At 36.4% G+C, this 26,617-nt stretch overlaps 1 protein-coding gene across 3 annotated transcripts; it reads right to left on the bottom strand.

Annotated features, from left to right (window-relative positions):
• Window positions 1–223: 223 nt before the first annotated feature.
• Window positions 224–25,443, bottom strand: ZNF518A (zinc finger protein 518A). Of its 3 annotated transcripts, none has more exons than XM_065922985.1 (5): window positions 25,323–25,443; window positions 22,781–22,866; window positions 10,137–10,284; window positions 6,914–7,037; window positions 224–6,769 (listed from the first exon to the last, which is right to left on the bottom strand). In XM_065922985.1, the coding sequence occupies exon 5, from the start codon at window positions 6,633–6,635 to the stop codon at window positions 2,175–2,177; it is 4,461 nt and encodes a 1,486-aa protein (XP_065779057.1). In that variant the 5' UTR covers window positions 6,636–6,769; window positions 6,914–7,037; window positions 10,137–10,284; window positions 22,781–22,866; window positions 25,323–25,443; the 3' UTR covers window positions 224–2,174. The 3 variants fall into 3 exon arrangements, with proteins under 3 accessions (XP_065779057.1, XP_065779058.1, XP_065779059.1); XM_065922986.1 differs by lacking the exon at window positions 25,323–25,443 and adding an exon at window positions 24,769–25,039; XM_065922987.1 differs by lacking the exon at window positions 25,323–25,443 and adding an exon at window positions 24,495–24,755.
• Between the last annotated feature and the right edge of the window lie 1,174 nt (window positions 25,444–26,617).

The following is a 26,617-nucleotide window of genomic DNA, read 5'->3' as shown; positions in this document are numbered from 1 at the left end:
AGCCAGGGACTCTCTCTGTGGCTTTTTTTTACCAGCATAGTTAAATTGTAATACGTACTACCCTTCTCAAACAAAATTTCAACTATAACTTTGGGGGGGGGGGAATCCCACATTATATTTTGCATTCACTAACACTGAAAAAAAAAGTTTGAAAACTAAATATTTCCCACTAGAATAAAATTCCCATTTGAATTTAGCACAGTAAAAGAAAAATATGTAAACACAAACTTAAGATAAATTTAATGGAAGAAAACATTACAGAAATTAACAATGCTTACCAGTCTTTAAACACCATACACATTATTAATATATATTGTATATTTCCAATCAACTCCATTCTTAGGCTCAATTTAAGAAACACAATTGTAACAGGTTTTATACAAAAAATACTTCACTTCTAAGAAAGTAGACAAACTGCACAAAAACAGTACATGTATAATGTGCATAGCAAGATAGCTTGAAGCATCTATGTATGGCTTTCTTTAAAATAAAACTATTGGGGCAAAAGGTCCATTTGGGACCTAATTTTACAGTTGACGTATGTAAACTGTTTCACATCTTTTAGGCACTTGCTAACGATAGTGTTCAATCCCTGAAAACTGAATTTATATAAAAAAAAATTATACATCTGAAATAAAACCCCCCAAAATAACATGGGTAAAGTCTTATATACTCCTTTTAAATTAAACAATGAGTTTTATTAGTGCATGCACAGAAATAAATTGAAAGAAAATAAACTCTTTATCTCAAAAACTTTCTGTGCAAAATTTACATAACTGAAAGGTACAAAAATATGTACAGGTTTAAATTCTCTGTTATATACAGAAGAGAAGCCCTGAAGTTTTCATTCAATCAATGAAAAACATCATAACACTTGTAGTAACAATGTAACAAAAATTATATAGTAATTTTTTAATACAAGAACCCCATTATCCAATGATCCAACAAAATTTGACCCAAACTTACAAAGTGAGAAGTTTAAATCAATGATTCTGTTGTCATGAAAACATTCCTTTTTAAAATTCTACCTGTTGGGCATGTCCCTTCAGTATCTGTCCTGAAGTTTTATGCATTGTCACTGAGTCCACTATTAATGCTTCTTCATTTCCAACTGCAAACAACCAGAACATAATCTGCTTTGGGTTGTCAGTCATACTGAAACGCTGCTAACAAAAAATGGTTTGTCCCAATGTGGACATATTCAGACACTAATAATAAACACAAAAGTATGATTTACTTTGTTAATCTTGCTTCAAAATATTGTTTCTGAGGAGTAATTTTTAATTTTCGAGAAAAGCCATTCCCTTGGAAGTGCTTCTATGTTTCACTCTTTTTAAAGGGATGGCAACCAAGAAAAAAATTGGCCACTCGGTTTACGATGGGACAAACAACTTAAATCAAGGGAACGCAAGGGTGAGTACAATCAAATTCAGAAAAATATTCAAGTTCTTTAAATGAACTTCAAACCAGATGAAGAGAGGTTAATTCTTCTCTCAAGACTGCCCATCTACTGCAACACAAGGGCCTTTAGAAAAAGAAAATCTCCTTGGAAAGGTGTTCCACTCAATGACGTGCAAGACAGCTACAAGGAAAAAAGACCTACTCATCAAAAACTTTTGCCAAGCATCATATGAGGTGTAACTGTAGTGAGTTAAATGTACTCTCAACGGAGCCTAGTTACCTTCAAAAGAACTACATCTTGCAGATGGAGAGTAAGTTCTCTACCTAAGGTCTCTTAGAGTATCTTCATGAATGACGAGAAACTCCTTCAGTTGCATAGTGAAAGAGCTCTCAACCTTTTCAGAGGAGCTATAGTGATCAAGATTCATAAGGCTAGTGGAAGAGAGGGAATGGGGCTGTCAGCTGCTACTCTCTTGACTAAGAGTCACTAAACTGGGAAAACTGTTTCATCAAAGTTTCCTTTAGCCCTAAATTCCCAAAAACACATATTTTAAAATATTAAATCAAGGTAAATCTGTGATTAGTTTCTTTCAAAACTAATGTGCACTGATGCAACTAATGTGCATTTTCAAATGCAACACAGAAACTTGCTCGTCCATGAAACGAGCTAACTTTTAAATGTTCATCTTGGTGCTGTATTGAAGTAAAAATGTCTGCATGGAGTAACCCAACTCACTATTTTCTTCTAAGGTAATTTTACTTTTCCTGGGTAATTATTCTAACATGTTCCAATCACGAGTAGCTTCCATTAAATGTCTCTGTCCATGACCAGCCCAAGCATCCTGATTGTCAAATACTCTACCACAAAACCAACAGTTAAATTTAGCCTTCAGAATATTTTCAGAGGTAGTTTTCACAATCTGATAATTGTTTTTGCTTGTCTTTTTGAGAGTTAACTTTAGCACAAATCTTTCCTTCACAGAACTAACAGGTTTAAATGTTTTGTGCCTCTTAGGAAAATCGTTGTAAGTTGTTTCAAAAGGGTTACAACAAACTGGTTTCAATAAAGCATCGATAGTTCTTTTTGACAATGAAACCTTAAGAACACGTCCATTAAATTTAGCAATAGTTTTCATTACATTTACTACTTCTGGGGAATCTGCATCAGGATGATTCAAAACTACAACTGGTTGGTTTCTCCTAGGACATTTCACAAGCTGTTTGGAACTAAAGGGGAAAAGCCGCAGAGTTCTGACTGTATCTTTTGAAAGCCTAGGTCGGTTGAATTCAAATGATTCAGGGATACTTTCAGCCTTTGCTTTTTCTTTACACCTTCTGTGTAATGCTTTTTTTCTTGGAGGTTCTTGGTAACTATCTCTACACTTGCGTTTACAGTTTCTGTTTCTAGATACAAAAGCAGTTTCAGAATCTTGACTTCTTACATTACTTTTTGTTCTTGAAATTTTTCTTTTTGAAGTCTTTTTCTTATTGAAGTTTCTCTCAATTGTACAATTTGTTTTACACCTTAATACCCTGGCCTCTGAATGATCGGTGATACATTTTGGCTCCTCAGAAGATTCTGGGCATGTTGCAGTAGAAGTTATCACAATTTCGTTTGCTGGCATCATATCATCTATTAAGAAGGGTAAGGCATCTCTAGAAGATTCTGGCTCTTTCTGCTGTCCTGTAGTCTGGTTAGATGGTACACTGTCTTTCTGCAGTGAGGATCCAGTGTTGCTTACTGACAGATTACTAGCAGCAGTCACATTTAAAACAGGGTTAAAAATTTTCAGCAATATTTTTTGTGGTGTTCCTTCAGGTTTCTTTGGCTGTATATTTTTATAGCAAGTACTATTTTGGACTAATTTAGGTTTAAGCAGCTCAGTCTTATTTGGCATCACACACTTTAAAAAAACTGCTTGTTTGCCATCAGGTAAAAAGGTATAAAGAGGTGGTTTTGGAAAAATCTTGTTCTGTGGTTTTACTGAATCAGAGATATTCAACTTAGTGCCCTGATGCTCAGGTATTACATTATGAGTAGGAATAGCTTTCACTGAAGAATTTGCTGGCGTTTTAATAATGCAAGGACCTTTTAATGACAAAGTATTTTCTGGGTTACTTTTCATGCTCAAACAGCTGCCAATGCTGGAACAAAGTGCAGGGGTCAGACAATTACTGTTTGGTTCTACTTTTAAAAAAGGTGCTCTGCAAGGTTCCTTAGTTGTAGTTCCACAAGCTTGAGCACTCTCAGTTTTGACAGCAGAAACACCTTCAAGTTTCCCATTATTAAATGTTAAAATCATCCCCGGTTTCTTGTTTAAAAGGAGAGGGGCAGGGATACTTTGTGTATTAACCAATGGAAGCGGTCTTCTTGAAACATGTAATCCAGGCTTGTTAGTGAAGTGCAAGGGTACAAAAAAGCCTTTTGGAGTCTGAACAAATATAGCCTTTTTTGGTTCTGAATTTAGTGAATTCTGCACATATAAAGAATGTGTTGTGGCTCGTAGTTTGTCTTTTACGAGCTGCTGTGTAATTATTGCATCTGACTGAGTCTTAGGCAATGTGCCAAAACCAGAACTTCTAGGGGTCTTCTCTGAATCTCTCACATCCTGTGACAGCATTTGCTTTTCTTTTCCGCTACAGTTTAAATTCAGATCATTTGTATGCGTATTAGTCCCCATACTACCAGATGGAATCGGAAAAAGGCCTTGTGCTTTCAAGTCTTTTGAAGATTCACCTATTTTGTTTTCTCCCCCATGTTCCTGAAAAGACTGGGCACACTGAAGTGGAACATCTTTATCTGGACTGTTACTAGAGTCTTGTTTTACATCAGGTTTTGCTTTTAATACATCTAGAAGTAACTGGTTTAGTTCAGGTGGCAAAAGTTCTGATGCCTGCTGGCTCTGGAGTGAGAAAACAGATGTGATCCTAGGCATCATAGGTGACTCAACATTAGAAATGCCATCCCATTTAGGCTTTTCAGTCATGCTCTCTAAACTTTGATTTTCATTAGTGTATAGGTTTTGTCCATCGATGTTCTGTCCTTTTTCTAAAACACACTGTTCTTCGATTTCAGCTTGTGTTTTTAAAGTTCCATCTTTACTGTTTAAAAGACTAATAGATGCTAACAGGCCATCTGGGTTTGAGCTCTCCTTCCTCACTAGTGATAAAACTGACTCACTTAAAACTGTCTTGCTGGATGAAGATTCTCTTTGAGGGTTTTCACACATTGCTGTTCCTGAAAACCTACGACGTTTATTAGAATTATTCACTTTTGAGTAATTATGAAAAGGTAATGATCCTTGATTGGAAGGTTCAACAGGTAACTCAGAGTTCACATAATTAATGCAATAATTATGCATATCTCCACTGTTGTATGAATTTGGTTTGGCAGTACAGCTGACTTTATCTGGACTTTTAACTCTAGTACCTAACACCTCAGGGTGACACTGAGTAATATGACTGCCCCATAAGTCAACATTATCTCTTGTTTCTACTTTTGTGGTCAAATTCACTGATGCTGTAATCAAGTCTGACTCTACTGGCGAAGGAGATACACCTTTTTCATCATCCACTGCTGGAATAATATTACTTGTCTGAGATAGCAAAGTTGTTTCTTTTTCTGAAATTACTTTCCCTGAAAGTACAGGCGATGAAGATGAAAATGGAGGAGCTACTTTCATGTAAACTGGGTCATTTAACTCAGCTGGTACTCCTGTTAAAAATGCAGTGGTGTCCAAAGTCTGGGGCTGCAAAACTGCAGGACTGTCCCTTGCAGCACCTAACTGTGAGCCTGGTAAATATAAATTCTGCTTATTGGTAGGCAACAGTTTTATTACAATATGCTGTTTTCCATCTACCATCTTGAAGCCCATAAACTTAGCACTGTAGTTAGCAGGAATTGTTATTCTGTTGTTTTTTACCATTAACACTGTAGGTCCTTGTACAGCAGTCTTTAAGAAACCTGAAGTAGAATTTGATCCCTCTTGAGCTCCGTTACATTGTCCAGTAGACAGAAGAGTTGGTTTTTCCGACTCTGACTCAGCAGGTTTATCATTATTCTCACAGTACAGTCTTTCATGCTTTTCTTCATTTAAATGTTCCTGAACAAGATGGCTTGGGTCTTCAGATGTAGCCTGTGTTCTGTTCACTTTTTTAAGCACTTGAGTATTTTTTTCTATACTTCTGTCACTTGCATTGTTGATTTTCTTACGTTTCCAGAATGTCTTCCTTGATGCACCTATTTTGTATCTTTTCAGTATTAGTTTAAGTCCTGCCGAAGACTTCGCCATCCTTTTTTCATATTTGTCCTTTTCCAGTTTTTCTTTTGCATATAAATGTTCTTTGTGCAAAGTTATAACATGTCTTACAAGGTGCTCTCTTCTGGTAGCACCATAGCTACAATATTGACAAGTGAAGGGAAATGTACCAGAATGAATATAAAGGTGCTTCTGAAGCTCTCCTTTGGTTAAACATATGTAATGGCATTTACCACATTTATAAAGGATTTCGTTGTGTCTATGGATATGCTGAACAAATGTGCCAACGTCCTGGGTGGAGAATTCACACTTTTCACACTGAAAAGTACCATTTACGCAATGTGTGGATGAAAAATGCTTTGTTAAGTCTAATAAAGTATATAAATTCTCATTGTTACAAATGTCACATTTTACTAAAGTGGTTCTATGAGTTCGTCTGTGTTGTTTAAATACCTGGAAGTCATTTGCTGAAAAACTGCACATCTCACAAGGATAGGAAGGTAATTCACCATGGTGCCACATTTGAAAGTGTTTCTGCAAATCATTTGGGCTATACCGAGTGCTATCTCGGCACTTTAAACAATTGAAATTGAGTACTTTTGCAGACATTTTTATACCTTCGTCAACTCTCTCAGATTGATTAAGCAACATACACTCTTCTATGGAGCTTACAGTCTTTACATTGATAGATTTTCTTGCAGTCTGTGGCTTATGCTGAAATAATTTTCTGTATCTGTCAACTTCATGTTTCAATAGGACTTCATTTGGAATATTTATCTTCGGCAAAACAATTTTCACATTTTTTAGTCCATAATGAAAACTACTTTCTGAAATGTCTGGTGTAAGTTGGTTCTGAAATTTTGGTTCTGAAATTTTTGATCTGAGAGTATCAACTACCTCATTTTTCACATCATAATCTTTCTTTAAAGTATTTTGTTTTTCATCAAAAAATAAATGCTTCTGTTCAGATGGCATGATTTAAAAATAAAACGAAACAATCCCAATTCTTTTTTTCCTGAAAATTCTTGAAGTTACTTGTAATTTGAACAGGAAACAATACTGTGCTGCAACATCTTCAGAATACCAGGATTTTCCCCACATTAACTCACCTAAAATTAAACAAAGAACTGAAATTTTCATCACAGAAGTATCAGTAAAATTCATTTTAAAGTTCATTTTGACACAAAGCAAGAATGCTGATCAAACAAATAAAAGATATAAAAGATCTGTTAAGTAATTTAAGAGTAGCTTACCAAAAAGTAATAGTCTGAAGTAGAAATAACACTAATCTGGACCTCAGGAAATACAAGCTTTACTTTCGGCTCTGCTCTGTGACACTGGACAAGGTTTGACTTCTCTGCAGCTCAGTTTTCTCATCTAAAGAAAACCACAATTGGATAAACACCTTTAAGTTCTAAGATTTTATATTAACTTGACACTATAGTTTTTAAACAAGATTTTTAAAATCTCAATAAGACAGCCCTATAAGCTTAAGTTCGACTTACACACATGTTCCAATTATACATATATACCATTAACTTTCTGTTATTTAGTTGACCCTATAGCTATTACCTTGTGAGAATTTCAACAGACTTCTCTGTAGATTTTCTACTTCCCTAGTGCCCCAGGGATAATTTATGTTTAAAATAAAAGTTTCATTCATCTAACAACAACAATAACAAAAAGACATTATCTACTCTCTCAAGTTATCATGACTAACTGGTCAAAAAAAGAAGAAATTAAAAGGAGGAGCACATTTCCCTGGGGTATTCCTAAATCCACTACTACCTTTCTGGTTCCCTACCATTTTGGCTTTTTTTTTTTTATCCCTAGAACTAAGGCAGATGGCAGCAAGGAAAGTCCTTGGCATTTTAGAATGTACTCATTACCATCTGCCTCCATTCATTTAAAAAATTACTGGTTTGCGTTACTCTAAGTAAATCTCAATCTCTCTGTTTGAGTTTCTTCATCAATGAAATGAAACAAAAAAAAAGAAGAAAGAAAATTACCCCTAACTATGTAACAGCATCCTGTAAGGTACAATATAAACTGTAGCTACCACCATTACTGTATGTACTTACAATGTATAAGACATTATGACAAGGTGCAGAGGACAAAAAAACTGTAAAATTAAAAAGATGTGACAGGCACTTCCCTGGCAGTTCAGTGGTTAAAACTCCAAGCTTCTGATGTAGAGGGTGTGGGTTCAATCCCTTGTCAGGGAACTAGGATCCCATATGTTGCATGGTGCAGTCAAACAATAAACAAATAGATACAACAACATATTGCTGAGAATGGAATCTGAGCACCAAGGGTTCAGTAGCAAAAATATCAAATGGTGTATCATAAGAATTATATTTTCTTACTTTCATGTTCTTAAATATGTATATGACTAACAATTAGATAAGCCAAAAAAATAAAGTATAAATCACAGTAAGCTTCATCCATAATGTCTATCCAAAGGTCTCACCTCTAAATTCCAATTAATCTGAGTAACTAGGAACTTCACTGTTTTAAAAATCGTTCACTGAGGGAATGTAATTAAAAGTTACATTACAATACTATTAAGAAGCCCTTTGAATATTTCTCAAACTTAAAAATTTGGTTGTGTCTAAAAAAACACCTTCAGTATTTTTCAAATATATATATACATATATATATGTGTGTGTGTGTGTGTGTGCTAACCTGAAAATGAATTCATTAGAAGTGTTTGAGTTTACTGAAATTTTTTTTTTTTTACATACTATTCCTAACACAGTAAAAAATGTGAAACTTTTTACTGTATTATTTAAAGCTAAACATAAAACTTTGTCTTCAAAAGTGAGAAAAATAATAAAGGGCTAGAAAAACTTCAGTGATAACCTGGTGGATACCTCACAACAACTAAGAAAATTCTCTACAGAGTGCCACATTCTCAAAGCAACAAGCATCATAATCAACTATGGTGTTTTCACTGCACCAGACTCTGAGTATGGGGCTAAAATATGTGAAACTTCTTAAGCACACTGAGTAACAATTCTTCCACATTTGCCAGAATATCATCTTGTGGTCATTCTGGACTATCGATACCCAGGCTTTTCTATTTCTATATATAACCAACAGGAGTCTGTATCACAGGTTTCATTACAAACAGCAAATTGCTTCTTATAGCATATGTTACATGTCCAACAATGTATATGTAATGCTAAAAATACATATTTTGATAAAATTTCTAAATATCATCAACTTCATTTCTATCTATATAATTTAAAATTTTTCTCATGAAAACACATATCCCAAAGGTTGACAACAAGTATATGATTTAAATAATTCAATCAACTGATACTAAAAAAAATCTACTATAAATGTGATTTTGATGAGTGCTACTGAGAGATTCCAAAAACACAGTCGCCACCCTTAACTGCAACTTGTAATCTAAAGGAAGAGGTGGGGCATATATTTATGTTAATACTTGGCTTATTCAGAGTTGACCACTCAGCAATAAAATAGAAAAATTTTAAAGCAGAAAATATATAGGATGCATGGCAGCCAAAACAGATGTCACATAGTTTACCCATTAGAGTGCGAGTCCTTTCCTCACAGACAAAATAACACTGAAAAAAGGAACCACCTTATTAAGAAATCCATTTAGCTTTTACTTAAGTCTGATAACTGCTAATAATGTTGAATGTGATTATTTTTTATATTTAATATATGGCATGTATAATATGGCACCAATAGAGATTAGTATTTTATGTATCTTGGGGTTTATTTGCCCTCAAATTTTAAGTGTGGAGAATCTCTTTTGTCTTCAACTGTGTTCAACCTGTTTTATGTGAAAGCAATCAAACATGACACATGGTACCAAATTTTATGAGGATTGCCACCTATGGGGAAAAAATGTGTTCCATTTTAAAATAAAGGAAAGAAATTTTATAATAATTTTAATCTTTCAACCTATTAGCTAATACTCTTTACTAAAGACCACTCTCTATCTCACCAACAAGGATTACTGATTTTAAATCCCTTATTTAAATTACCACTTTCTATATATGTATTATTACCTCATAAGACTTGACCAACATCTTCCCAAGCCTTAGAATAATACTATTTGTTTAAAGTATGACTGGCCCTTTAAAAAGTAACCCAGAGTATTTGTTGCATCAAGATGGCAACTCAAGTCATTTGATGGTCTTCCTTTCCCAACTGTTCACTGAAATATAAACTAAAAAATATAATTTAAAAAGTTCTATAAAATGTCAAGAATCTAAAGTATATTTCATACAGTTGCCACAAGGTGTTTGGAAGGTAAAGGTCCAGAGAGAGAAGAGTGAAAGCAAATGCTGACATAGCAACCCTTTTAAAGCATCACTTTCAAAGAGGAAGCACACTTCCCTGTTTGAATGAAGGATATTCATTCAACCAATATGCGGTGAGTGTCCATCATGTCCTAAGTAGGGAAGTACTGATTCCAGCCATGCCCTCTCCTATACATACCTTGGGAGAGAAGTGAGGACTTGAGACCAAGATTGCATGAAGCACTCTGGGGTGACAGAAGGCTCCAGCTCATGTATGGGAAGAGAACAAATCCAGAGCTTTGAGCTGGGTCCACAGACCAGACGGAATTGAGAGTTGCTAGCACCAGCTGTCAGGAGAGATGTAAAGAAGCATCATTTCTGAACAAAAATACATCTTCCTAAACCCATGACCACCTTGTTCTGTTTAACAGCGCTGCTCTTCCTACATGTAAGTCAGTCAGTATCTCTAAGCTGTCAGAAAAAATTATGTTAACTTTCCCGATTCTGTCTAACCCAAAAGACTAAGAAAATCTTGGTTTAATCTCCAACAATACACCTCAGGTCCCAATGCAATCAAAAAAGAGAGCCAGCAGAAACATCACTGGATGCAGCAGCTCAAAAAAGGGAAAATGACTGAAACACTCAGAGAAACCTCACCCATTCTCTCATTCAGCATGAGGAACATAATTACTGTTAAAGTTACTGCAGGAAAAAGGAGAAAGCTTTACCAAAAAAATCAAGTAATGATTGGCAATCTCAGTAAGACCTGAGCTAGGATACTGAGGGGGAAAAAAACAACACAGCAACAACAAAAGTACTGCCAGGAAAAAGAACAAAGTAGATGGGGGAGAAATAATGGTTTTGAAAACAAGAGGAAAAACTTACATTGAGTTATTGCTTTTTTTTTTTTTTTTAAAGCCTTGAATTTTCAAAATCAAAGGCTCCCCAAATGCCAGGCAAGATTATTAGTGTATAAGAAAATAACACTCAGTATCTAAACTTATTCTAGTAAAACGTTTCAGTTTAAAAGGTAAAAATGAAATTTTACCAAAAAAAAAAAAAAAAAAAAAGGTGGAAAGGGAGTTATCTAAAAAGATATTCCCAACACCAACTTAAAGCAGACAGCAATATTAATCAGACATTATACTCACAATTTTAAATGCTAGAAGACAATGAAATAACAGTTTTAGAGTTCTAGGGAAAATAATTAACTCAAGAACTAATTCTATACCCAGGAAAATGCTCACATATGGGAGAAAAACACAATTTTAGATATGGGAAGATTCAGAGAATACACTACATATGTACTTTTTCTAGAAAGAAGTTTTAAGTAAATATTAATACTTCAGCAAAAATTTCAGTTAGAAAAAATAACTATATAAAATAATGTGATATAGAAGAAATATCTGTCAACTGTAACATCTACAAAAGAGAAGTATAATTTTTTTGTAAATACAGTTAAGAAAAATGACAAATATATAAGAAGTCCTTAAAAAATAACAATGGGAAACAGAAGAAGTGACAATAACAACAAAATTCTAGATACTGGAAAGCAGGTAAGTAGATACTAAATGACCTTACACAATCAGGCAGACAGAGGGGGGAAACTAAGAACTAACCCATTTTATACTCTGAATCTTCAAAAGACTTAGCAACTGGCAGCACCAAGTGACTCTGAGACGGGAAGAGAAGAGGAAGTGGAGGCTAACACAGAAATGTGGAGAAGCTGCTTGGGTTTTGGCTGGATGCTAAGACTCTCTTCCCCACTCCATCATGCTAGGTTACTGCTCTTCCCCCACCACAGAAGTCACAGGTATTCGCTGCAGAAAAGTAAAATAGAATTTCTGATATACAGGATACCAGCACAGCTGAGAAAGTGGGCAACACACCAAAAGCTAGAGGATTAAATGACCATATACTTGTGAGACACAAACCCCATCCCATGCCCCAGTTAAAACAGGGCTAAACACTGCTACTAAAAATGTGGTCTGCTGATAACACATGAGCCATTTGTCACCAGTCCATTACAATCGTTGTAGAGAAACTGAGTAAGCATTTAGAAACTAAAACAGCAATTTTACAGTGTTAAGTTTGTCTGTTGAATCCAACAATAAAAATTTGAACTTGTTTGCATCCTTTCTTTTTAAAATTTTATTTTCTGGTAAGAGATATACTATGATATACTAATGATAAGAATAATCTGACAGAACTTTCATAAAAACAGTTTGTAAAATATATGTATTTATTATAAACATTATAATTTCATAAAATAATATAAATATATCTACATCTACATATATGCTTGGGGAGAAAGTGCTTTAACTTCTGATTCACCCCTAGAAATCTACCCTAAAAGTAATAATCAGATGTTCATGGGAGCACTGTTTACAAAATCACAACATTAAAAATAATTAAAAGTCTACCAATAAATAAATAATGGTATTTCTATTCAAAGGAATATTCTTTAATTTTTAAAACAACACTGTAAACCCACCTAGTAATAGGGAAGACACATTAAGTGAAAAACAAAAAAATCAAAACAGTAGCCATATCAGGATTTAATTTGTTCAACTGTTAATAGATGGTAGAGAACAGATGAATAAACAGACACATGGAACCCTAAAAACTCTTAGTAGTCAAGAATATATACATAAAAAATGTTTATAGTGATCATTGGTTATCCTTGGGTCAGTGTTTCTTAAAATGTCCTTGGATAACTATGGCCTCCATTACTATAGCCTAACATTTGGATATAACAAGAATGAGTCCAAGACCACACTATTATGAAACTTTAAGAAAAAGCAGCATGAATCCATGAAACTTTTGGAATTCTCAAAGTAAGTGAGTTTGAGGTAAACGAACTAAGCTTTTCCTAAACAAACTCAAAATAGTAAACTTGACACCAATAAAAAAAATTGAAGAATGTTGACACTAAAGGTGAACAAAAAGTTAAAACAAAACAGGTATATTCAACGTACTCCTCTTATCAACAAAGAAGTAACCAATCATATCACTTCAGAAAAGACTGCAAACAGTTACAAAGCTAATGGCAAATGTAACACTCAGATAATGAAGAACTATGCTATTAGATGTTACTGTTCTTCATAAATTCATGCTATGAAATGTCTTTTAACAATTAATTTGAGAGCCGTAAAGTTATCTAAAAAGTAAGTAAAGGGAGCTGGCACCACAAAAATAGCAGTTATATATGCACTGTTGTTATACAAAATAAGTTTTATGTATTTTATACAGAAAACAAGTGGTATTTAGTTAATAATATGATTCCTGATCTAGGCATACTGTTAAAAGAATAAAAATTATAACATCAATCTAAATTCGATTTTTTTCTATATACTGCACAAAGAAATAAATAACAAGTATAATGTTGAACTGTTTTTGCATTAGTTAAGTATATTATTCTTTAATAAAGCACTGGTTTTAATCTGACAAAATTTTAGTCCTCTCATTAAGTTTTGACTTGGTATGGAGAATTTGTAAAATCAGTGAAGGTACCTTCCATCATTTCATCTGCTCTGGAATAGTTCACTAAACATGAGACTTGCCCACTCTTTAAAATTACACAGACTGTGCAAATATACCATATGGGCCTGGGATATCTTTAAATTTTAGACATTACAATCTTTGCAAGTTCTTCTATGGTTTCTGGGATCTTTGAGTTTTCTACTGCTTGAATCACTTTTGGCAGTTTATGTTTTCCTTGAAAAAAATCAATTTCCTTCACATTTTTAAAATATACTCCCCCAGAAAAGTTACTTTTAACAATCTATCCTACAGAAGTAAAAGCAAAACATGGATATGTATCTTAAATACATATCTTAAGCACTTAAATGTCCATGAATAGGAAAATGATTAAGTAAATTATGGAACATCCACATGAAAACAACATAAAGAATGAGGTGTATGTATTGAATTGACTTGTGAAATTTTTTTAGTTTTCAAAAAAGGAAGTTGCAGATTAAGGCATGTAATATATTTTTAAATTAACAGGAAAGATCCTCATTTTTACATCCAAAGGAAAGATCCTGAGTGAGTACATGTTTGTAAACAGACAAGTCTATAGTAAAGATACCCTTTAAGCTAATGATAACAGGTTAAAAAAATTTTTTTAAGGAATGACAGGAGAGCAACGCAAAACAAGATAAAACAAAACAAAAAACAAAACAAACCAAAACAACAGGAAGGTAATCATCAGATCTCCTAAGAACCTTGACTAAAACCTATGGAGTAATGTCACTACAAGTTTTTACTGAGACCTGCCCATATTCCTGCCCTTGAATTCTAGGAAATTCTGTATCATTAATATTGGCTTGGCCAACAAGTTCATTTGAGTTTTTCTGTAAGATGTTCTGGAAAAACCTGAACAAATATTTTGGTCAACCCCAGTATCATTCCCCCTTTTCAGTTGATGGGCTTCCCTTGTGGCTCAACTGGTGAAGAATCCACCGGCAACGCAGGAGACCTGGGTTCGATCCCTGGGTTGGGAAGATCCTCTGGAGAAGGGAACGGCTACCCACTCTAGTATCCTGACCTGGAGAATTCCATGGGTCCATGGGCTAGGAAAGAGTTGGACACGACTGAGCGACTTCCACTCTCACTTTTCAGCTGACACTAGTGTAAACTAACTTAAGCTACTAGGTATTACTTGTAACCAAAGCTTCTTAAGACTTTAAGTTAACAGATCAATGTTGACTGTATCTACTTCACAGAAAGGTAGATTTTATGACAATCCTTTATAGAGAAGCGCGGCTTAAACATGTAAGAAAGGAGAAAAGGTTATCAAGCCCAGAAGAACAAAAAAGAAACACTGCAAGAACTGTAAAATCTAGACTGTAGAGAAAATGGGAAGGTTAAGTAAGAGGACCGTAGAGGACAAATCTGAACTTAAAATGAAAGGTAATTAGGAGCCATTCTTTTCAGTTCATGAACAGAGTTACAAAAGCAGTATTTTAGAACCAGTATAGAATGCTACTAGAAAACACAAAGCAAGATATATTCGAGGAAGAGAGTAAAAACAGAAGGGTTACTAAGAGAACTAAGTGACAATCCAAATAAAGAGGAACCAAAGAACTGGCAGTGTTAGCATACATTAGGAATCACACAGTAGGTACAGAGAAACTTTTAAAAAGATGATTCCCAAAGTAAAATGCCAAGGATAAAGACTTAGAGTGAATCAAAAGAACCATTCCTAGAGAGTTTTATTTTCTTTAACAGATTAAAAAGCAAAGACATTCTACAGTGTTCAGTTTTAGTGTAAACGTATTAAAAAGGAAGAATCTATGTGCTACTTAAAACAATCTAGTTGCTTAAACATTAAACAAAGAACTAAAAACCTCTTGAGTTTAACTGAGAGTATTCGTGACTCAGCATGTAGCTCTGAAACTTGTCACATTACACAGTTAGGAAAACTAACTAGTCATTATTTTTTAAAACTATTTCTTGACTTAATTGAATTTTTTTCTGCAGAGATAACCGAGTGTAGAATGGTCATATAAATATGCAACTAGAGATAGAACCAAGAGCATGAGGCAGGAAGAGCTTACTGAAAAACGTAAAGAACACACAAAAAACTAAAACTCTTATTTTCAAAGCAGTGTTTTAGTGTCTTCAAAATAATAACTATTATCTTTTCACGACTTAGAATATTTTGGGCTTACTCTTTTTGTAGCTGTTTAAAGTTTTTCAAAAGTTTACCCCAGAAGCTAACACCTATCACATTTTAAAGTAAAAGATTACATTTTGTAGAAATTTATATTGAAGTTGGTTCCCCTCAAATCATTGTGGCCTAATGACCATCTTAAACACAAAAAAAAAAAGAGAAAAAAAAAAGGTTAAGTATGCAAATGTGATCAAGTACAGATACAGAAATACTAAAAATGCTAGTGTACATATGAGCCACATACCACTAAGGGAGGCTGGTATACAACTGGTATACAATACTGGTATACAATGAAGGGGTTTAAAATAAAAATGAAAACACAGAAGCAGTTCCTGGTTCAGACAAATCTTATTTCTTATTACTCTCAGAAACTACAACTGCTCACTGAACACACACACACACACACACACAGCCCAATATATACGATGCTTTCTGCTCCCCTACATACCCACTTTTCTTTATGTTCATGCTGTTTCCTTTCACCAGGCTTGTCATCCCCTTCTCTGCCTCTTCACTCAATTCTGGTCAAACTTCTTTTCTAATTCTACTTTCAACATGGACATGAAATCTTCTGCAACGCACACTTATCTCTCCCTTCTCTGAATATCCATTTAAAGGACAGCCACTGTGTATCATTTTACTACAAACTGTTTTATAGTTACATCATTTCCTTTTACAAGTTTTACCTCCCAAGATAAACTTATAACCTTCTTAAAGAGAAGTTATATTTCAAATTTATCCCTCACAAAACCCAAGGAAGACTGGATACACAGGGACCTAACAAATTCTAATTCGTTTATTATTTTCTTCTCTCCATCCCCACTGGCATCATCTTAACCCACTGTCATCTCTAACTTGGATTAAAATGATAGTCTTCCTAACTGGCATTCATGCTTCCCCCTTGCCCATCACCCTTCTCTGAATCCATTCTCCACAATGGAGCAAAAGTGATCTTAATATAAAATAGATCACAGTGTTCTCCGCTTAAAATTCCTTAGGGGCTTCCCAAAGCACTTAGCAAGTAAAATACAATCTCTCGGCCAAGGCCTGCAAGGAACAGTGATTTACGGTCCTGGACCTCTGTCTTCAACTTCATCTCACACCACTCTCCCCATCCGTACATATACTCCAGGGCTTCCCTGGTGGCTCAGATGGTAAAGAATCCACCTGTAATGTGGGAGACCTGGGTTCAATCCCTGGATTGGGAAGATCCCCTGGAGGAGGGCATGACAAGCCATTCCAGTATCCTTGCCTGGAGAATTCTCATGGACAGGAGCCTGGCGGGTTCCAGTCCATGGATTCACAGAGAGTTGGACATGACTGAGCAACTAAGCACATAGCACAAGCCACCATACATGGAGAGTCTCTCAGTTTCTCAAATACTTCTCTCCTATCTTTCTTATCTCATGCCTTTCTCTGCACCTGCTACTCCCTGCTTGAAACAGTCTCTCTTCCATTCCTCAAATGACGAGATTCCTCTTATCTTTAAGGCAGTTCAAATGTCACCATCTCAGAGAGGCTTTCCTCAACTTATAAGCCATTCCTTCCTCAAATAAACAAAAAAACTGGTTTCTATTTTAGCCCCTCGTATTTATTTTTCTATAACATTTTCCCCTCTGGAAATATTTTATGTATTTGTCAATTTATTTCCCATCTGTCTCTACCACTGGAATAAGCTCTACATAAGTATATGGACTATACCTACCAGGTTCTTGGCCATATGGCCAGCATCTTGTACAGTGCTGGGCTGGCAGCTAGCACCAAATATGTGCCAGCCTTTGTTCTAAACACTGAGAATACAGCACTGAATGAAACAGACAAAACTCCCTCCCCTCATGGAGCTAACACTCTGATTATTTACATAATAAACAAGTAGGTAAATCATATAATACAGTCAAAGGTGACAAGTGCTGTGGAGAAAAATAAAGCAGGGAAGGAGAGGCGGAACCAGAGAAGGCCAATTTTAAATACAGAGTCAGGGAGACCTCACTTGAAAAGGTCTTATTTGAGCTAAGATCTTAAGGAGTAGAAGCAGACAGCATTCTAAAGAAGAAAGAGTAAGTGCCAACATCCTGAGTGTGCAACATGCCTAACACGTTCGGGGAATAGCAAGAAGACAGTCAGTACGATGGGAACAGAAAGCACCATAGGGAAAGCAACCAGAGGAAGATGAGGTCAAAGATACAATGAGGAAAGATGCTGGAGCATTTTGGGTAGAGAAGTAACATGAGCTGAATTGTTTTTTAAAAAGATCACTCTGGCTGCTATGTTAAGAACATGGTATTTGAGAAGGAGGTTAAAAACAGAAGCTTCTCAGGTAGCTCTACTGGTAAAGAACTTGCCTGCCAAGGTAGACAGACATAAGAGAAGCAGGTTCGATCCCTGGGTCAGGAAGATCCCTTGAGGAGGAAATGGCAATCCACTCTAGTACTTTGGCCTGGAGAATCTCATGGACAGAGGAGCCTGGCAGGCTGCAGTCACATGGAATCACATGTCACATGGAGTCACATGTGACTTGTCACATGGAGTTGGACATGACTGAAGCAATTTTAGCATACACACACAAACAGAAGCAAGATCACTTTGGAGATTATTATATTGCTACAACTACCCAGGTAAGAGATGGTAATTTGGTAAAGACAATGATGCAATGGTCAGATTTTGAACATACTTTGAAGATTAAGACTACATGATTTGCTAACAGACTAAATTTGGTCCACGAGATAAAGAAACACATCAAGGATTAACTCTGAAAGTTCTGACCTCACCAACTAGAAGAAATGAGTTGTTATTTACTAAGGAAAGATGGTGTGAGGGTGGTAGGTTTGGAAAGTATATGAAGAGTTTGGTCTTGGCCATGTAGAATCTGAGATATCTAGTTGACATCCAAGTGGAAACATGGGATGTATAACTGAATACAGAGCTCTACGTGTAAGATAAAATTGGAAGAGTTACTAGTGTGTGTGTATAATACACATGTGTGTGTTATTTCTACATGCAGAACTGAATGAAATCACCAAAGGATAAGTAAAAAAAGAGAGAAGTCCAAGGCCTGAGCCTTGAGATATTGTAACATTTAGAGGAAAAAAAGAAGAGCTGGTATGACTGAAAGAAAAGACCAGTGAGAATGAAGGTAAATTAGCAGACTGGCATGCTCAAAGCAAACTGAAGAAAATGGTTCCAGAATCATAATGATCAACTCTGTCAAATAAGATGAAGACTGAGAACTGACCACTGGACTTTACGTCAAGAGTGCTGGTGACACTGATTAGAATGGTTTCAAGTGGAGTTATAGAGAAAGGTTCACAAGTATTAATTTAAGAGAAAATGGGAACAGAAGCAGAGATGTAGTACAGATAACTCTTTCAAGGAATTTTACTACAAAGGACCAAGAAACAGGAGTTGGGAGTTTTTTGCTTGTTTTTTAAAGGTAAAAGAAATGATGGTATGACTGCATGCTTATAAAAAATGATCCAGTAAAACTGTTAAAATCACTGATGGAAGACAGAAAGAAAAGAAATGCAGTGGCAATGTCCTTCAAGTGCCAATACTTTGGCCACCTGATGCAAAGAGCTGACTCATTAGAAAAGGCCCTGATGCTGGGAAAGATTGAAGGCAAGAGAAGGGGACAACAGAGGACGAGATAGTTGTATGGCATCACTGACTTGATGGACATGAGTTTGAGCAAACTTTGGGAGATGGTGACGGACAGGAAAGCCTGGCATGCTACAGTCCATGGGGTAGCAAAGAGTTGGACACAACTGAGCAACTGAACAATGAACAAGAACAAAGTAATGTCCTTCAGTAAGTGAGAAGAAATGTAATCTAGTGAACAAGTGGGAGAGCTGAACTTAGAAAAGAATAAAGATAATTCATCTACAGTTACTGGAGAGAAGGAAAAAGATGTCAGCAGGTGGGTAGATGTTATTGTGAGAGGTTGTGGAATGAAATGTCTCATTAAGTCTACAACAGGGGTTGGCAAACTATAGTCAACAGTCAGCTCTGGCCTGCTGCCTGTTTTTGTAAATTAAGTTTCACTGGAACACAGCCACATTCATTCATTTACATATTGCCTATGGCTGCTTTGGTGTTACACAGCAACTGACAGGTGCAACAGAAACTGTATGGCCCACAAAACCTAAAGTATATACCACCTAGTCATTTACAGCCAAAGTCGGCCAACCCTGGTATACTAGAATACAACAGCATTTAATGAGAATGACACATTAACCTATACATCAATCCTAATATCTTGAGTAATCAAACATTACTTTAATTTCACTAGTTATCTCTTTTCAAATGTTTTTATAACTACTGCTACATTAGTTTTGAACTAGCTTTATCTCTAGGGACGGGGTATGTTTCGCCACTGTACTAAGGGATCTTTCAAAAAGGAGGCAGTAAGAAGAAATAAACTAATTGCACATAATGAACAGCACTGCAGGTTCATTACCTTTTTAATTTTCAAGGCAAATGGATGGATTAGCAACAAGATCTTTTCCATGACAAATAAATGCACACCCAGTTGAATAAACTTATTTTATATCTTAGCATCACAAAATAGCATCACACTGAAAGAAATACAAGCATTTTACTCAAAGAAAGCCCCACTTCAGTAAAAAGAAGCAAAATTTCTGCCTAGCTTTCCAAATACTTCATATATAGGTTTACCTAAAACAGCCAGCCTTATTTCCCATTATCTCTCATTTTCCCAAAATACAAATTGTTACTGTCACACCAATCTTCTACCCATCTCGGACCAGCCCTCAATCATTCCATCTGTTCTTCAACTACTCTTTATGCCTATCAAAACCCAATTCATAAGTCAAAATTCATTTGAAATTATACCTCCTTCAAAAAACTTTCCTAGACTGGGCCAATCCTCACTAACTTTCTATCAGAACTCAGACTTACAACCCATACAATTATGCATTCATTTATCTTTTTAAGCTGTTTGTGTTATGTTTCATGTACATCAATCTGGATGCCTTAACTGAACTATAAGCACTCTGAAGACAAAGACATCCTCTTATATATTACTAAAAAGCTAAGTATAGCATAACAGTACAACAGTTCTCAACACATGCTTGTTGACCTATGTAACCTACTACATAAAAATGTGGTGTATTAGAGAAAGCCCACCATCCACTCAGTCTAGTATGTATAGTCCTCGCCTATACAGGCAGGTGCACATACTCCCACATACTACTATGTAATCAATAAATATCTGCAGGTTGAACAAAGGACTAAATACATATACAGTGAATGAATGCATTCACTAAAGTATGTATGATTAAAGTATAGCTCTTATAAGGTAGAGGAAAAGGGCAAATTGTGGATGGATATGAATGATCATCTTGGTTACAGATCTTAAATTCCTAAGGGCCATATATTCATCAGGATGTTTTCTGCTACAATCTAATTCAAACTAATTTATATGCAGAATTTTGGCCCCAGGGACTGGAAAGGACACCAAGCTAGCAGACAGAATCAAAAGAAAACCACACGTATCTGATACCATCGTTCCTGAGACTAAAAGTAGTACTCTATCTCCATATATCTCTGATCTCTATATGGCTTCACTTTCACCTACTACAGATGGGATTCTCATATATGTGGGAAAGAAAGTCACTAGCATCCTCACAGATTAACAATGTTTGAGAATAGGGATCACCTTTTCCCCAGCATTCATACATCAATTTCAAAGGATTTTGACTGGTCCTGCTTGAGTAACAGGTAATCATTGTTGCAACAAGGATGAGTTATAAGACAGACTGATAAGATAAGCCACCAACTACTCATAACAGGGAATGGATGATTCCCAAATGAAGAGATACTGAGCTGAGGAAACAACATACATGCACACACACACACACACACACACACACGTACATATATATACACATCTGCCAGCCATAACCTCCAACAACTAGCAATTAATTAGGAAATGGTGATGACTTTACCATTATTTGAAAGCTATCTGACTTTCCAAAAAGCCAATATAAGTTTTCAGCTATTAGTACTTCTTGAAATGAGACCCATGTGAAACCCACTTAATTTTCCTAAGCTTCAAGTTATGAACTTGCATTCCAATATTCCGACATCTGTTTCAAGCAATCATATCAATCACGATCTTAAAATTTTAGTCAGATTTTGCTCACAATTTTTAAGTTCAAATAATTCAAATCATTTTGGTCAGTCACCATACAGCAGTCTCTTATTCATTAAATTTGAAGCTCTCATTGTTCATCATGTTACTTTTTCTGAGTAGTTTGGCTCACACCTAGTAAAGAACACTCTTGGCACTCAGTATTTACTTTCTCTACTCAGGAGCAGCACGTATCCATGTGAATCTCAGATGGTAAGAGATCAAACAAATATCATATAAGAAATGACACAGGTAAAGGAACATAAATGATAACCTGGTATCATTTATACCACAGTCATAGTTATGGATACACATCTGGTGAGGGGAATTGTATAATACTTTGATAGCCCAGAACCTACTGAACACAAAACAGCAAGAGGTACCTGTGTTTCAACAGATAGATAAGCCATGTTTTTGTACAAGGGTACAGTATTTTCCACTGAGAGCAAAACATTCCTTACATCACCATGGATTTGTTGGTAAGTATTTTTCCTTCTTTTTGTCTACACTAGGATACTCAAATGACTGTTTCTAGGAAACCAGCCTTAACTCTATAGTGATTCCTAAGTCCCTTTTCTGACTCAGAATGTTGATATCATTAATCACAATACAAATATACATTAGATAATTTTTCTTTGGGTGCATTACTTTGCACTTACTAGAACAAAACACAAACACTCTTCTGACCATTTATACAGCTTCAAAACATCTTCTTACCATATTTATCTCCATCATTCATTACCCAGGAGCCCAGTAACATCATCTTTACATTTAGAAGGATGATAAGAGTTAAAATCACCTTTAGATTTCTAATGAAATATTAAAACTTCAACTATGAAAAAACCTACTTTTTTTTGCTTACATTAACATGAAAACCCATGTGTATATTACACTTAGGCCAAAAATAAAACTATAACTTAGGAAAACTCATATGATTATTCTATTCAGTCTAATATTAAAACATATTAACTTACTACTTAATAGATTGTATACTATAATACTTCAATCTTCACCATACCTCTTTCTTCAAGGAACAGAAGGCACACAATTTAATGCTTGGACAAAGCCACAATCAGGAACAGTGATCAAAAGAAGAGATGAAATCTGGAAATGAAGACCAAAATTTTAAAACTGTGACTGCAAAAACACTCAGTAAAATGTTCTTAAGCTTTTGGTTCAATTATGTTTCATAGTCAACATAGGTATATAAATTTGGGAAAAAAAATCTCTGCACTTAAATAATCGATTATCATTGATATTCAGTGATAACATGTCATAAATTTACAATAAAGTCACAAAACTCAAAGCTTAAAAGGGAGTTTAAAATCAATCTCATTATCTTCATTTATTACATGATAGGGAAAATGTCTTGCCCCAACTCACAAAGTGAGAATTAGAATCTGGATCTGATTCCAATCCAGATACCCTATCGTGACAATGATACCTCTTAATTCTCATTTCTAAGGTCCCATGAAAATTGTTCACCATGTGAAGTCAATACCCCACACAGAACCGAAATACTCACAGCCTACACACCTGGGATAAGATAATTAAGAAAATTTTCGACTTTAACTCTTTTTTTGTTGTTGTTTATAGTGTTTTGCCAAAAACTTTTAGTAGAGTAACTGAAGGAAACTGGGGAAGGTCCAAGTCTTTTACCACTAAACAAGAAGTTTTATTAGGTGATCTACAGCACACAATGCTTCAACATAAACAGTTACAAACAGAAAAGTAAACCATAAAAGTAAATTTAAAAAGCAAAGTCAAACTGCAGACTTATTCTAAAATATATCCCCTCTGGAATGTTTCAAGATATAAAAACTTGGGGGATCACAATACACCATACTGCTACCAGAGAGGATAGGAAAGGATCTGAAGTGTGATGATAAAAATCTCAAGCATTTAAAAGCTCATACATTATCAATGTGCACAGCAGATATATACTCTTGCTTTGTCCTTTTATCCTTCCCTAAAAAGACATAAAGCGTTCTGAATTGATATTTATACTTACTTCCATGGCAACAAGAAAGAAAAATTTGGACGTGCAAAATAGGTTAGATACCTACATTTTCTCCCTCTCCACACTCTTTGTTAATTTTCTAAATCTGGAACTCATTTACAAGAATTTTAACAAAAATCAACATGGTCCACTATGCTTACCGTCCTTGTGAAATGCTAACCCCCTGAAAATGTTAATACAAGGCAATGTCTTATTGAATTTCAGGAAAATCCCGTTTTGCTGAAAGATAATGAATCCACTTCAACTGATTTGCAGTTACATTCTGAAAGACGTTAGGGTATCTCATTGAATCAATTTAGTGGTTGCTAAATGTTCAACTTGAAGACAAAAACTTTAGAGGACACTCAAGTCAGATCCCTTCCTGCCTGAAAAACAATTCAACTTTATCAGTACACTAAGCCCAAAACATAGACGCTCTAAGAAAATTCTCACACTGGCATACAGTTTGGTGGCATGTTTCATCACTGTGACAACCGTACAAAGTTCAACATTATTATGTATTCTTCAAACAATGACTTAATTTATTTTTCTACAGTTTTTTTTTAAGTTTTTATAGCCAAACATACCCAACGAATGTTTTCGCTAATAACTCACAAACACTAAATGCTCCCAAATTTAAACCTTAAAAAAACCTGAACCTTAATTTTTGCACTCAGAACCTTAAAGCTACCGTATCTGCTCCATTGGTCTACTTAAGAGTTATAACATTTACCTTATATACAATCACCTTATATATTTCCAATTACCATAGTCATCTAAGAAGACTGTCTACTTGACAATGAGGACCATCATGTTAAGAACAAACTCAAAATGGACCCTACGAGTAAGAAAGCCAGTTACAAAGAAATCCGTCTGCCACTGGGTGTGGTTGGGGTCTGCACGGAAGAGAGCCCGTGGCCAACTCTGGAGAAGGGAACGCGCGCCACAGAGGTGAGCATATCTGGAAGAAAAAAAAAAGATCCCCAAAGACCACAAACTGAACCCACAATGGGGAGCCGTCGAGTCGGGCTGCCTTGGGCCTGCGAACCTACAGCTCGAAGGGTGCGGTCTGAGGGGTACCCATGCAGTCTCCACCAGTCCCGGAACGCGCCGAGTAAGTGCTTCGAGCGCCGCGCGCCCCGCTCCGTCCCAAACACCGCGCCCGATCCGCCCCTTCCTCCGGGGCTCGGCTACCCCTCGGGCGCGCGGAGGCACACTGAGCCGCGTTCCCGTTCCAGCTCCTGGACTGTGGGAGAGTGCGGAGTTGAAAAAACCCCGACGTAAAGCAAGCCCAGGCTAAAACGCTGAAGATTAGCTCTAGCAGGCTGCAAGAGCGCCGAGTCAAAGGACTGACTTCTCTAGAAAAACTTTGCGACAAGTTAGGCGGAAGCGCTGAATGGCCGGGACTATTTAACAGACGCTTCCTATCACAAGAGGCGGAGCCCCGAGCGAGATGGTGGGGGCTTTGCAGCCCCCACCAACTCGCCCTTTGCCCCCTTACTGATTCTCTACAAGTCCCGGCATCCTAACAGGCCTGAGCGGCCCAGCTCACGGGGAATACCTGTCGTGGTCCCCATTGCCTGCGAGTCCCTGATGGCGGCCATTATGCTTCCATCCGGGTATTGCCGAAAAGCCGATCGGAGCGCTACCGGGAGCGCTTGCTGTGGCGGAGGGATCCGTGCCGCACCTGAGTCGAGCGGAAGAGGACGGAGGCCGGCAGGGTCCGCCCCTCACCCTGGTTAGACTAGGCCACTGAACTGGGCTTACCGCTGACCTTTCTAATTAAGCGCGCTTCCCGGGTGCCTGCCTCAGTAGTGGCTCGCTCCCCCTTTGGCTCACCAAGCGGTGGGGAGAGCCTACTGCCAATAGAGTGAGAGACACACGTCCAGTCTGTGCTCTTCAGGGAAGACACCAGAAGCAGGAACTGTGCTCTTGGCAATCCTTTGCTTACTGGGAATGGTCTCAACCTGAGATTGTAATCATTTCCGGCTTTGCAAATGGCGTCTCCCCCACCCTTTGCTTTTGGCACGCAGGGTGTAGCAGCCATTGCAGCTCATGTCAATGAAGGAAGCTGCTATAAGCAGCTCTGGACGACATAGTCAACCCCAAACATGACATATTTAATAAGTTGTTATCTGAAAACCAGCGTTCAACAAGGAAGCCTCTAACCCCCATCAAAAGAATCCTTCCCCCATATACGGCTGGACAAAGAGGTCAATTAATATGATTAGGTTTCCCCCAGGGGCCAGTATGGCTCTTCTGTCCTTTAGTGGATTTCTGAAATCAAGCCTATTAATTGACCTCACTTTTTTACATAAATTACTTTCCTCGGGAGGGGGGTGGAGGTTTTTTTGGCGTAAACTGCCTTTTTTAAAACAAACAAAAAAATAATAACCCCTGGAGCGGAGGGATATGCCTAAATAGTAAAAGTGATACGACGATCGCATTTTTGCTTCCTATCTTTCATGTTCGATACATTCTTAGGAAGTACATTTCCTGTTTATGACTGAAAAAAAAAACTTTTAAAATGTTTATTGTAAACATTTTTCATCCTCTTAGAGCATGCTTTTGAAAACATCGACATGTAACCGTGGCACAAGACTGTCTCCATCCTTTAATAAAAACATTCTGTGGAATCCTCCCTTTGCCTTTAAGGACTTTACTTATCACACTTTCTACTAGTCTACATGATTCCTCCTGGAAAAAGCAAATGAGTGGTAGTACACATTCGATGTGTTTATATATCTTCTACCAGTATGCCTGTATAAAACACAAACAGAAATCTTCCATAGATACAGAAAGGAATGCCAATATGGAATGAAGAATATGTTCACAGCATGGATTTTATTTTGCGTT

This window comes from Muntiacus reevesi, chromosome 2 (genome assembly GCF_963930625.1).
Source record: "Muntiacus reevesi chromosome 2, mMunRee1.1, whole genome shotgun sequence".
NCBI lineage: Eukaryota > Metazoa > Chordata > Mammalia > Artiodactyla > Cervidae > Muntiacus > Muntiacus reevesi.
This window is presented reverse-complemented; position numbering and strand designations above follow the sequence as displayed.